We start from the raw sequence: 13,068 nt of genomic DNA, 5'->3' as shown, positions 1-13,068 counted from the left end.
TATTTTTAGTAGAGACAGGGTTTTCACTGTGTTGGTCAGGCTAGTCTTGAACTCCTGATATCAAGTGATCTGCCTGCCTTGGCCTCCCAAAGTGCTGGGATTACAGGCATGAGCCACCGTGCCTAGCTAGCTATGAATATTCTTGTACAAATTTTTTTTTAGCAGGGGGATATATGCCCTCATTTCTCTTGGGTGTATACCTAGGAGTAAAATCTCTGGGTTGTAGGTTATGATTATGTTTAACTTTAAAAGAAAATGTCAAGCAGTTTTCTAAAGCAGTTGGCTAATACTCCCACTAGCAATGTATGAGAGCCCAGTTGCTTCACATACTTGCCAATACTTGGGAAGGATGGTTAGTCCTTTCAATGTTAGCCATTCTCAGGGATGTGTACTGGTATCACACTGTAGTTTTAATTTGCACTTCCCTGGTGATTATTAGTATTAAGTATGTTTTTATATGCTTATTGGCTATTCACATATCTTCTTTTATAAAGTGCCTAAGTAAGTCCATTGCCCAACTTTTTTTGAGGCAGGGTCTTGCTCTGTTGCCCAGGCTGGAGTGCAGTGGCATGATCACAGCTCACTTCAGCCTTGATCTCCTGGGCTCATGTGATTCTTCCTCCTCAGCCTCCCAAGGAGCTATGACTACAGGTGTGCACCACTGCACCCAGCTGTCAAGTTTAAACTCTTAAAATAGCTCGTGACTTTCTTGTCTTTCTAAGAAACGTTTGCTATCTCACAGTTGTGAAGATACTCTGGTATGCTTTCTTCTAAAATCTTTATAGTTTTAGCTTTCACATTTAGGTCTATGACTTATTGTGAATAAATTTTGATGTACAGTGTGAGAAAGGGCTCCAGGTTCATTTTTTTTTCCAGATGGCTATCCAGTTGTTTCAGCACCATTAATTGAAAATACCTTCTGTTTCCCATTGTTGCATGTAGAAAGTCAAGTGGTCTTATATGGGTATCTAATTTTAGACTCTCTTTTTAAAAATTCCAATTATCAGATAATTGACATCTTGACAGTATTGAGTCGTCCATTTAAAGAACATGGTGTATCTCTTCATTTATATAGATCTTGAATTTTTCTTAGCAATATAACAGAAACTTTACTATTTACATCATCAATGTTTTTAGTTTTTCATTTATTTTTATCCATTTAGTTTTTTAGAGGTGGGGATTTCCCTTTGTTGCCCAAGCTGGCCTCAACATCCTGGGCTCAAGTGATCCACCTGCCTCAGCCTCCCAAGTAATTGGCACTACAGGCACAAGCCACTATGCTCAGCCATCTTTTTTTTTTTTTTTTTTTTTTTTTAAAGAGCATTTGCCTCCGTCATCCTATTCTGCTTTGGCCCAATGTACTGCCATCATCCTGGGACTTTCCAGTCTTCTTAAGAATTCCCTTTATATTTCTCCTCTGTTCGATTCCTGTTTGTTGCTGTTGTTGATTTTTTTCATCTTCTGTATCCTTGGTTTCTTGGTTTACTCCCAGTTTTGGTGGAACACATCATCCAGTAGTTTCCACATATGTAATTACTTGGCAGGTCCTTCTTGCTGGCTTGCTGTGCAGGTGGAACTGATTTACTGCAACTGCTGTATTGCAATTGAGAAAGAGTTGAATAAACATACAGCAAGCTATGCAGCAGACCAGAGTTTATTACTCAAATCAATCTCCCTGAAAATTCAGAGACTGGAGATTTTTTAAGGATAATTTGGTGGGCAGAGGGTTATGGAATGGGTGCTGCTGATTGGTTGCAGATGAAATCACAGGGATGTGGTCCTCATATGCTGAGTCAGCCTCTGGGTGAGGGCCACAGGGCTGGTTGAGTCATGGGTTGTGGGTCCAGGTGGAGTCAGTCAGCTTCCAGAAATGGAAGGGTCTGGAAAAACGTCTCAAAAGACCAATCTTAGGTTCTACAGTAGTGATGTTATCTATAGGAATAACCAGGGAAGTTACAAATCTTGTGACCTCCAGAACAATGGCTGATTATCATTTAACTATGCCTACATCTTAGTGTAATTCATAATCCTAACCTTTTGGCCTTTCATTAGTTTTTCAAAGCTAGTTTGGGTACCAAATTGGAGGGCGTGGGGTTAGTTTGGGGAAGGGCTATTATCATCCTTGCTCTAAGTTGAACTATGAACTAAATTGCTCCCAAAATCTCAGCCTATGCTCAGGAATGTACAAGGGCAGCTTGAGGTTAGAAGCAAGATGGAGTCAGCTATGTCAGATTTCTCTTGCTGTCATAATTTTGCAAAAATGGTTTCACATAGTTGATTAATAATTTGGCCAAATAAGACATCTTTTTTCCTCATGATTTTGAAGCAATTGTTCCACTGTCCTCTAACTTCTAATTTTGCTATTAGGAAGTCCAGTACCATTCTGATACTCAGTTTTTTGCATGTTACCTGATTTTTCTTTTTCTTTCTTTTTTTTTTTTTTTGAGACAGAGTCTCGCACTGTCACCCAGCCTGGAGTGCAGTAGTGTGATCTCCGCTCACTGCAGCCTCTGGCTGCCAGGTTCAAGTGATTATCCTGCCTCAGCCTCCCGAGTAGCTGGGACTACAGCCGCCCACCACCACACCTGGCTAATTTTTGTATTTTTACTAGAGATGGGGTTTCACCAGGTTGGCCAGGCTGGTCTCGAACTCCTGGCCTCATGATCTGCCCACCTCGGCCTCCCAAAGTGCTGGGATTATAGGTGTGAGCCACTGTGCCCAGCCCATTACCTGATTTTTCTATCTGGTAACTTTTAGGATCTTGTTTTTATTCGTGGTGTGCTAAACTTTCACAGTGATGTGATATGCCTTGTAATGATGTGAGTCTTTTTCATTAATTTTACTGGGCACAAGGGCCCTTTTCTCTGGAAATACATGTCCTGGAATTTTTTTTTGCCTGTTATTAATTTGATAATATCTTCTCATCCATTTTCTTTCTTTTTTCTGAAACTTCTACTAATTTGATGTTGGACCTCTTGGATTGATTTCTCAACTGACATCTTTTGCTCTTCTATTTTTCTTCAATACATCTCTTTCTTACCTTTTTTTTTTTTTTTTTTTTGAGACGGAGCCTTGCTCTGTCACGCCCAGGAGGAGTGCAGTGGCGCAATCTCGACTCACTGCCACCTCTGCCTCCCAGGTTCAAACTATTCTCCTGCCTCAGCCCCCTGAGTAGCTGGATGACAGGTGCACGCCACTACGCCCAGCTAATTTTTGTATTTTTAGTAGAGATGGGGTTTCACCATGTTGGCAAGTCTCGACCTCTTGACCTTCTGATCTGCCCACCTCGGCCTCCCAAAGTGCTGGGATTACAGGCGTGAGCCACCACGCCCAGCCCCTCCTATCTTTTTTTTTTTTTTTTTTTTAAGAAAGGGAGATTTCTTCATCTTCTACCCTTTTAATTTTTTCTATCTTTCAAGCAATGTTTAAAAGTTTCTCCTCTTTAAAAATTACCCTCTCTTTTTAAAAATAGCATCCTGCAATTGTTAAATGACTGGAATATGTTTCTTATATTTCTTTGAGAATATGAATTGTAAGATTAAAAATTTTTATTTTTTGTATCCTGCATTGTCTCTGTTTCTTCAGGGTCCCCCCTCTTTATAAAAAATATATGTGTATATGCTTTTTTCTTCTCATTCTTTTATAGTATAAGCTTTATTCAAATGTATGAGCATCCTTAGCTAAATATATGTAAGAAATAGCTCTTAGAAAAACTCTGGAAATTTTGTATTGGCCGAGCTTGTCAATCAGTGGGCTTCATTATAGATAGGCTAATCAGATGGCAAATTAACTTTTGATAGTTGACCTCTTTTTGTTTTTTGAGACAGAGTCTTGCTCTGTTGCCCAGGCTGGAGTGCAAGGGCATGATCTCAGCTCACTGCAATCTCTGCCTCCTGGGTTCAAGCAATCCTCCTGCCTCAGCCTCCTGAGTAGCTGAGATTACATGCATGTGCCACCACGTCTGGTTAATTTTTGTATTTTTAGTAAAGATGGGGTTTCACCATGTTAGCTAGGCTGGTCTCGAACTCCTGACCTCAGGTGATCTACCTGCCTTGGCCTCCCAAAGTGCTAGGATTACAGGCATGAGCCACCATGCCCGGCGGATAGCTGACCTCTTAATGTCAGTGTCTGTGGATCTTTTTCCCTTGGGCAGTTCAGTTTCTCAAGTGGAAGACCCTCCAATCTCCTGCCTGAAGAGTTTAAACCTGGCTGCTGGCACTCTGGTGTCTACAGGGGAAGGAGGCTGAGGGAAGTCTCACTGTTCAGTATGAAGCCTTCCCTGGGTCCCTTTGTTTTCATTTTAGCATCTGAACTCTACTATGTCTAAAGTCTTTAGCCCAGATCCCAGAAACCAGGGCTTCTCTAGTTTCATTTTTCTTGTTTGCCATGGGGAGGAAGTGAGGAAGCCATCTGGTATGGGGGTGAGGATCTGGAGGTTCAATTGCCCCATATGTATACTTTCAATGATTGCTCCTGCTTTCAGCATTGTCCCTTATTTGCACTATCTATATTGCCCCTGGTGTCTCCAATCCTTGAGTTTTCCAGATGCTTCTCAGCAGATTTTCCAGCTGCAGATGGGGACACCAAGACTTTGTGCCCTTTGCTCTGCTGAATGAATTACTGCGCCTCCATTCTGCTTTCTACCTTTCAAAAACTTGCAGATGGTTTTTTTTTATTGCTTTCAATATCCTTTTATCACTTTTATTGCTTGCATTTAATGGGATTTTAGGAAGAAATGGTTAATAGCAAGTCCTCTTTGGTTTGTTTCTAAAGCTAAAAGACAGACTGTGGCCCTGGAACTGCTTGAATCTGAAAGAAAATATGTCATTAACATCTCTCTGATCTTGAAGATAAAAGCCACATTCCAGGGGTCAGATGGAAAGAGGAATTCCAAAGAGAGAAGGTATCCATGCACTCATTGCCTTTGCTTTTCAGATTCATTAGGATTTAAGGTAAGTGGTTTATTGTTTCCACTTTGGGATTTCTGGGGCCTATAAAGAGTCCCAGAAATAGTCTTTGAAAAGAGAAGAGGCAGTGATGGCAGGTGTCTCGGTTCACTTTGTGCTGCTATGACAGAATATCATAGACTGGATAACTTATAATGAATAGAAATGTATTCTCTCACAATCCTGGAGACTGGGAAGTCTAAGATCGAGGCGCTGGCAGATTCAGTCTCTGGTTCCAAGATGGCACTTTGTTGTTGTATCTTCCAGAGAGGAGGAATATTGCAGCCTTACATGGCAGAAGAGCAGGAGAGAGCAGGAGAACCCACACCCTCAGGCCCCTTTTGTAGTGGCAATAATCCATTCATAGGGCGGAGTTCTCACAACCTAAACACCCACCATAAGCCCCACCTCCCAGTACTGTTGCAATGGGGGTTCAGTTTCCAGCACATGAATTATGGGGGACACATTTAGATCATAGCAATAGGGAACCCCTGGCAAGTCTTAAACTTAGATTTTCATCAAGGTAAGAAAATTAGTATAGTCTCCTGGGCCTTCAGTGTCTCTAACATGTCTTTTAAAAACTTAAAGGGGGAAAAATTGCTACAGCGAGGGAGGCATTGGTCTCTGTTGCCATCTGCATGGAGTCCCAATGGGTCACAGGTCTCTTAGAAGCACAGGAGAATGAATGTGTGGCAAACCGAAGCACTCAGTGGCCATTAGAGAAATGACACAGGGCTGATATAACTCTGGACCTGGGCCTTATTATTCGTGTGGGTGATCTCATAGTACTGGGTAATGCATGGGGGGGTGTGTGTGTGTGTGTGTGTGTGTGTGTCTGTGTGTGCTCACAGGGTCTGCCACCTGTTGTAACAGCACGCTTTCACAATGTCACAACACTCCAGCTATATCTGTTCATAGTCTAGATTTTTTTGTTTCCCTCTCTGTTGGGAGAAAGTAGGAAGGAGGAAAGTAAGACTTGGTGAAAAAGATTAATGTAATGAATATATAATAATCCAGAAAATTTGAGGAAAAGGCCAATCCAAAAGAATGGAAAGTCTGGATTATGGATTACTATGGACATATGTGGCATTATTACTTTAAACATTCCATCGGGTAATATACACTGGTGGTTCATAAATTCTGAATCTACCCAGGGAAGCCCCTAATTATATTTTCTTGCTCCTTACCATCCCCCCAAATCTATTTGACTTGGTGGCTGCCAACAATATACTCAAAACACACTGCTGCCCTCCTACCTAAATGACCGAGTGAGGCACTACTCCCTGACAGACCCACGAGTGGCCTATTTTCAAGAGTTATTTTACTACAAAACTGAGGTAAACAAAATGCAAAGCAACAAGAACAGAAAGGCTAAGGTGATCCAGGTAAAGCTGTGACCATCTGGACTGGGCCTCACCTCTCAGACACTGCCCAGAGATTCTCAGCCATCCTTCCTTCCCCATCTGACCCTTCCCATTCCCCCTCCTTGACCCTCCCAGCTGCGCTGCAGGCCTCTGGAAGTCTCTATGGGCTCCAGCTGTCTTGCTGTTGCCAAAGACCTACTTAGTTTATGGCAATGAAATCTAAAGGCAGTGTACCCTTTGGTGTGGCTTTGCTTCCACATAGAAAATTCTAAGCCAGCAGCATCTCTTCTTAGTCTGAAAATCTGGGGAGGTGGGGTAAGTCAGGGAGAGAAAACTGTTTACTGTGGAAGGGAGTAGTAAGCAGCTGCTCTGCTAGGTACTTGATTTGTAACTTCACGAAATGTTCAGCAGAACCTGTGACCCCTACCTTACAGACGAAGGCACTAAGGCCCAGAGAAGCTTAAAGCCGCAGAACCAATTAGTGCCGGGATTCAAATGCAAGCCTGCCCCGACCCTGTACTGTGTGCTCTTATACATCAGACCACTTCTCCAAGGCCACCGCCTTCATTAACAGCAATATGTAAAGTTTCTCAGAGAGTCAGAAGCATACAGTTGTCTCTTCCTATTTCAAAACTCAGTCTTCCCTCTTGAACAGCCTGTACGTTTTTACTTCAGATCTCAGTTGATTTGTTAAGTAGGGCTGCTAGATATGTTTGTCTAGCCCTTGTTGCAAGCCTCCAGCAGGCGGGAGGTCATAGGGGAGAGACCAGACCCTGCAGAAGATTTGGGTAGATAAAAGAGAGGGCCCTTATTGACTTGCTGCCACTTCCTATTTTTCTAAGTGGTTCTCTTATGACCCATCACTGGGAGGAAGGAGTAGATCTCTCCCTCAAATCCTACGAGATTGAAAAATTAAAGCTATCATGCAATCCTCTATGAAAGTAAGATCATAGTTATTTCAAGATATCTGTGATAATGCTATTCATGTTAGTTATTTGCTAGACTAACCCTCTTTTTCTTTGCATGGACCAAGCAGAGAAAAGCTTCAACCCCACCCTCTTCATTAGTACTGAATATGAAGTCTCTGGTTTTGAGCTTGGCGGTACAGCCGTTTTTCTATTTTAGGGTTAGATTTTCATTATCCTCCTCCACTCATTATCTTTCTTCTTTTTTTTTTTAAAGCTTTCCTGAAACCTCTGTGTGTACTTTATTTCTTTCTTTATTTTTTTTTTGAGACATGATCTCACTCTGTTGCCCAGGCTGGAGTGCAGTGGCACGATCTCGGCCCATTGTAACCTCCACTTGCTGGGTTCAAGCGATTCTCCTTCCTCCGCCTCCTGAGTAGCTGAGATTACAGGCACACACCACCATGCCTAGCTAATTTTTATATTTTTAGTAGAGACGAGGTTTCGCCATGTTCGTCAGACTGGTTTCGAACTCCTGACCTGAAGTGATCTGTCCACCTCGGCCTCTCAAAGTGCTGGGATTACAGGTGTGAGCCTCTGTGCCCAGCCTTTGTGTGTACTTTAAATAGACCAGCTGAAGGAAATACAAAGCAGAATGAGATTGTTCCTTTTCTCTATCGGCATTTTTCTCCATGCAAAGATGAAAATGAGTATATTAAAAAAAAAAAAAAACATTTGCTAACTTTCCCATCACAAATCACAAGCCTCCAGCAATTTTTACGCCATTGGAAAGTAAGCTGGGTTGCAAATAACCCCCGTGCAAGTACAACTTGACACTCAAGCCTGAGGTGGCCACATCTTCTCCAACCTATTAAATAAAACCTTAGGTTTTTCCTAAGAAAAAGTGAGTCACTCAAGAGCTTCCTCAGCCTGTTTGAAGCCAGCCCTGCCCCTGGCTGAAAAGGTTGGAAGTTTCAGGGGCACATGCTGCTGGCTGAAACCTGGGCAGAACTTGAGGGCGATAGTTCATTTGTTTTGTTTAGAGACAGGGTGTCTGTCTGTTGCCCAGGCTGGAGAAGGGTGCAGCGGCCCAATCACAACTCACTGCAGCCTCAAACTTCTGGGCTCAAGTGATCCTCCCGCCTCAGCATCCCCAGCTGGGATTACAGGCATGAGCCACCCTGTGTTCTTATACATCATACCACTAACAGCTACTTTTTCAGTTTATTATAAAGACGGTGTCTTGCTCTGTTGCCCAGGCTGTCATTTGTCGAAGGATCACAGAAGTTGGAGTTCTGGGCTTTTTGGCTCTGACTCACCTAGGTAGAGCTACAGCCTCAGGATTACAGTTCTGTCTGAACACTTATGGAGGGAGCAGTGATCAGCTCAGCAGGATTGTCAATTAGCCTTGTAAGCTAAACTCCAGTGCTATGTCCACCAAGAGCTTAACAAGCTTCGTGCTGCAGATCACCACCAGGTGGCACATGTTTAATGATCATGCCCATCCAGGGTGGCGGGAACCTGCTACTGCCAAGCTCAGGAGTTATTTTGGCCTCATTCTGGGCTGGCAAAAGCTAAGTTATTAACCTGAAACTATAACTGGATTTTTCTTTCTTGCTTTTAGTGTATTTCCCTCATTGATTAAGTACTATATTGTTAGGAGATAAAAACTTTGAAGGCTTTAGAAATAATAAACTACTAATGTTGCCATAATTTCATCCCCAGTAAGGAATAGGAAAAAAAAGCTGAGCTCTGAGTACTTTATCTTCATGAAAAAGTTGCTTCTGGGCGTCAGGTCTGGCGCCAGGCAAAAGAGTGAAACAGGTGAAGTGTGGCTGTACTTCTTGCCCTCTTTCTCCCTTTGCTCTCTGTCTTCTGATTTCACACTCCTCCCTAATTTCAAATAATACCCTTGTTAAATTTTTTAAAAAGGTTTAAAGCCCGTTTTCAATATTTCGTATAGAACCCACTGTAGGTCATTGTTTTTCGTGTAACTTATGTGCTTCCACAATACTTGATGGGGGCCTTAGCCTTCTCCGACCCCACCCTGAAATCTCAAACAGTCATCCCAGTGGGCAGTCCAGGAGGAGATTGGTACCAGCTCTCCCATTCTCCAAGTACATTGACCACAGTGTAGCATAATGCAGCTCTCTAGAAAGAAAGGGAGAAGGAAAGAAGAAAGGGAAGGAGAGAGGGAGGGAGGGAGGGAGAGAGGAAGGGAGGAAGAAAGGGAGGGAGGGAGGGAAATGAAGGAAAAAGGAAATCGATAATCCAAGACATTATATACATATATAGACAACTCTTCACAAAGTCAGATCTTCCCATTTTGCCCTAATATCTTCCAGGGTCACACCAGGACTATTACACAAAGTCATTTACAACCACTGGTTAGGAAGAAATCTTTTGCACCTAGATCTTTGGCTGGTGCAGCATTTTACTCTTTCAGTACAATCAGTTGTATTTTTCTCCATCAGGTTTATGGTCTTCTCCCAGTCAGTATACCCCCTAGCTACCCCTCCAAATTCCCCTCTGATCTGGACAGGGATTTCTCTGATCTCCTAAGCCCACTGTTCCATTGTAAGCGCTCAGGTCAGGAGGCCCCTCCTCTTTCGTACCTGTGGGGGATCCAGGCACAGGGGGTGGAGGGAGTGGAAGATGGGAGTGGAAGGCTTCCTCGTATCCTTTCATAGGGGGCTAGGTACCCTATTCTCATGTTTGTGTGTCTCCTCTGAGCTACAGTCACAGGGGTCACTTTGCTTTGCTTGGAAATGAGTTGAAAAAAACCTCCTCTCGATCTGGCGTCCTTCCTATTGTTCCAACAAAGGTTTGCTTGTTGGGAAATCACCCCAGTTGTCCATGAGTTTACTCTCATTTGACCCTGGGAAAATATTCAAGTAAATTCAGATCAACCAGACCATCTCTTTTCTGTTTGTTAAACTTGCAGTGCTGAAAGCATAAAGGAACCTACCTTAAGTTACCAAGTTAGAGCTCCAATCCTTGCTGTAACCCAGAAAAACTCTGCTTCTTTTTATTTTTTTCTTCCTCTTTTCTATAGGCCTCTAATCACATCACTCTTACCCAGCTAGTCCCCCTTCCTCTTCCTCCCATGATTCTCTATCTCTCCTCTCCACCCCACCCTTCTCTGACGTCTCCCTTCTTCCCTTCATTACTTCTGAAAAAGGGAAAAAAAAGAAAAAAGGAGGTACATTGCAAGATGGAGAAGAGAGGGATGGAAGGGTAGAAAAAGTGCTTTGTAAAATTCCAGGGAGTAACAAGCCAGGCCTGGTCAGTAGCTGTGTTAGGCCGTTCTCACATTGCTATAAAGAATACCTGAGACTGGGTAATTTATAAAGTAAAGAGGTTTAATTGGATCACGGTTCTGCAGGCTGTACAGGAAGCACGATGCTGGCATCTGCTCAGCCTCTGGGGAGGCCTCAGGAAACTTACAATTACGGTGGATGGCGAAGGGGAAGCAGGCATGTCACATGGCCACAGCAGGAGCAAGACAGAGAGACGGGAGGTGCTACGCACTTTTAAACAGCCAGATTTCATGAGAACTCACTCACTATCACTATCACTTGGTGGGACAGTACCAAAAGGGATGGTGCTAAACCATTCACGAGAAATTCACCCTCATGATACAATCACCTCTCACCAAGCCCCACTTCCAACACTGGGGGTTACATTTCAGTATGAGAGTTGGGCGGGGACACACATCCAAACTGTATTAATAGCCTACCCAGACAAGACTGTCCTGGCCCAGTATTCCTCTTAGAAACTGAAGAAAAGGAAAAAAGAAACCCTCTGATACCCTACAACTCCCTGAGCTTTTTAGTTGCCAACTTTAAACAAATTTTCCTACTGACCTAAATAGCAGTCTCCTACTGGTAGCTGAGAATGGTCACGTAGATGCCACCTCAGTGCTGCATCTACAACACTAATTAGAATAGACTATTTTGCACATCTAGGAATAGCTCCAAAACATTGAAAAAGGTATCCCTTAGAATTTCCACTAAGTGTCATTTAAATGAGCATGTAAAAAGGTCTTTCAAGTGATGTGCTTTTTATTTATTTGTATTTTATTTATTTATTTATTTAGTTTGAGACAGAGTCTCACTTTGTTACCCAGGCTGGGGTAAAGTGGCATGATCTCAGCTCACTGCAACCTGTAGCTCCCGGATTCAAGTGATTCTCCTGCCTTAGCCTCCCAAGTAGCTGGAATTACAGGTGCATGCCACCATGCCCAGCTAATTCTTGTACTTTTAGTAGAGACAGTGTTTTGCCATGTTGGCCGGGCTGGTCTGGAACTCCTGACCTCAGGTGATCCACCCGACTCCCAAAGTGCTGGGATTACAGGTGTGGCATGCCAGGCCTCTTTATTAGTTCAATACACATTTGTATAGAAGCCATTAGTAAAGGTTTTTTTTTTGTTTGTTTTTTGTTTTTTTTTTTTTGTAGTCAGGATATCTGCTATTAGGTGTGCAATGAAAAACTTTAAAAAATCCTAAATGCAGGCCTGTGACTCACAGTGTGTTGGATGGCTGGGAGGATGGGCCCTGCTGCATGTATTTTTGCAGGGTCCTTTCTTCTCTACACCTAGTTTGTGTGATTCCGTCTCTATTCTGTTTCAAGCCTCTTCCCTGGCTCTTTACGGTACCTCGTCCAGCAGCACCTGGATCTGCTTCATGCACTGCAGGAAAGGGTCCTGAAGTGGCCACGCCAAGGCGTTCTTGGAGATTTATTCCTTAAGTTAACAAATGATGAGGTAAGGTGTTTTCTGCCCCTCTATACATTTTACTTATATGGATTTGTGTCTCGTTTGTCTACTTCTCTTAATAGAGAATCTAGAAGCAGTGAATTTCACAGCTAGAACCACTGAGATCTAGTCTAACTTTCTCATTCTACATACAGATGATGGAATGATTCAGAGAGATTTAAAAGCCTCGCCGAAATCACCCCGCTAGCTAGGTAGTTGGAGATGTGTGACTTTCAGAGCCCTAAGTTAGGTCTTCTGACTTCCAGTTCATAACTTTCCACTGTACTATAACTGCCTCCGTTGAATACACATGTGGATGTGTGTATGTATTGTGTGTGTGTGTGTTTATATAAATGTATGTATATATATTTGTGGGCCAGGTGTGGTGGCTCGTGCCTGTAATCCCAACACTTAGGGAGGCTGAGGCAGGAGAATTGTTTGAACCCAGGACTTCAAAAATAGCCTGAGCAACACAGCAAGACCCTGTCTCTATTAAATTTTTTAAAAAGTATATATACATTAAAATATGTATATATATGCATGTGTGTATATATATATACACATATATACACACATGAGATATATACACACTCATGCATATATATACACATGAGAGTTTGTATATACATGTGTATTTTCACACACAATTTTCATTCCTTGGAGATTTTTTTAAAAATGTGATGGGTGGCTGTTGTCTTGAATTTTGCAATCTCTATAATATCCTACAAAGAAAATATGATCCAAGTCAGAGGCTGCAAACTCAAATGCCTACAGGGCCAGACAGTGGCATAAATGAGTGAAGTGAACACAGTATGGACTGGTGTGAAGTGTGAGCTGCAGTGGAGCAGCTGTGTTGTTATACAAGGAATAGCTACTCAGCTTTATCCAATCATTATGCAGGAAAAAAGGACTAGAGTTGCCAGAGCTTCTGATATTTTAAGAAAAGCTGGAAATCCAGAATTTTGTGGGAAATTTTCTTATTTTTAAAAGATTGTGTGGGCTAATTAAAATTGGTCTGCAAGCCAGACTTCCTGAAATCACTTTCTGTGTATCAATTATTCTGAACTGTGGGTAACAATACAAAGTTTGCAAATTAT

The 13,068-nt window shown here is 42.5% G+C and overlaps 1 protein-coding gene across 10 annotated transcripts in view; it reads left to right on the top strand.

The window, feature by feature from the left end:
* ARHGEF33 (Rho guanine nucleotide exchange factor 33) overlaps positions 1-13,068 on the top strand; it is an 83,985-nt gene that overhangs the window by 49,051 nt on the left and 21,866 nt on the right. For all 10 annotated transcript variants that reach the window (XM_032176932.2, XM_032176922.2, XM_032176921.2 and 7 more), the window contains 2 exons: positions 4,774-4,903; positions 11,848-11,980. In XM_032176932.2, coding sequence (XP_032032823.1) covers positions 4,774-4,903; positions 11,848-11,980 — 263 coding nt within the window. The remainder of the gene's footprint in view (positions 1-4,773; positions 4,904-11,847; positions 11,981-13,068) is intronic.

This window comes from Hylobates moloch, unplaced genomic scaffold, assembly GCF_009828535.3.
Source record: "Hylobates moloch isolate HMO894 unplaced genomic scaffold, HMol_V3 SCAFFOLD_15, whole genome shotgun sequence".
Classification (NCBI taxonomy): Eukaryota; Metazoa; Chordata; class Mammalia; order Primates; family Hylobatidae; genus Hylobates; species Hylobates moloch.
The sequence above is the reverse complement of the archived record's forward strand: the minus strand, read 5'-3'. Positions and strand labels throughout refer to the sequence as shown.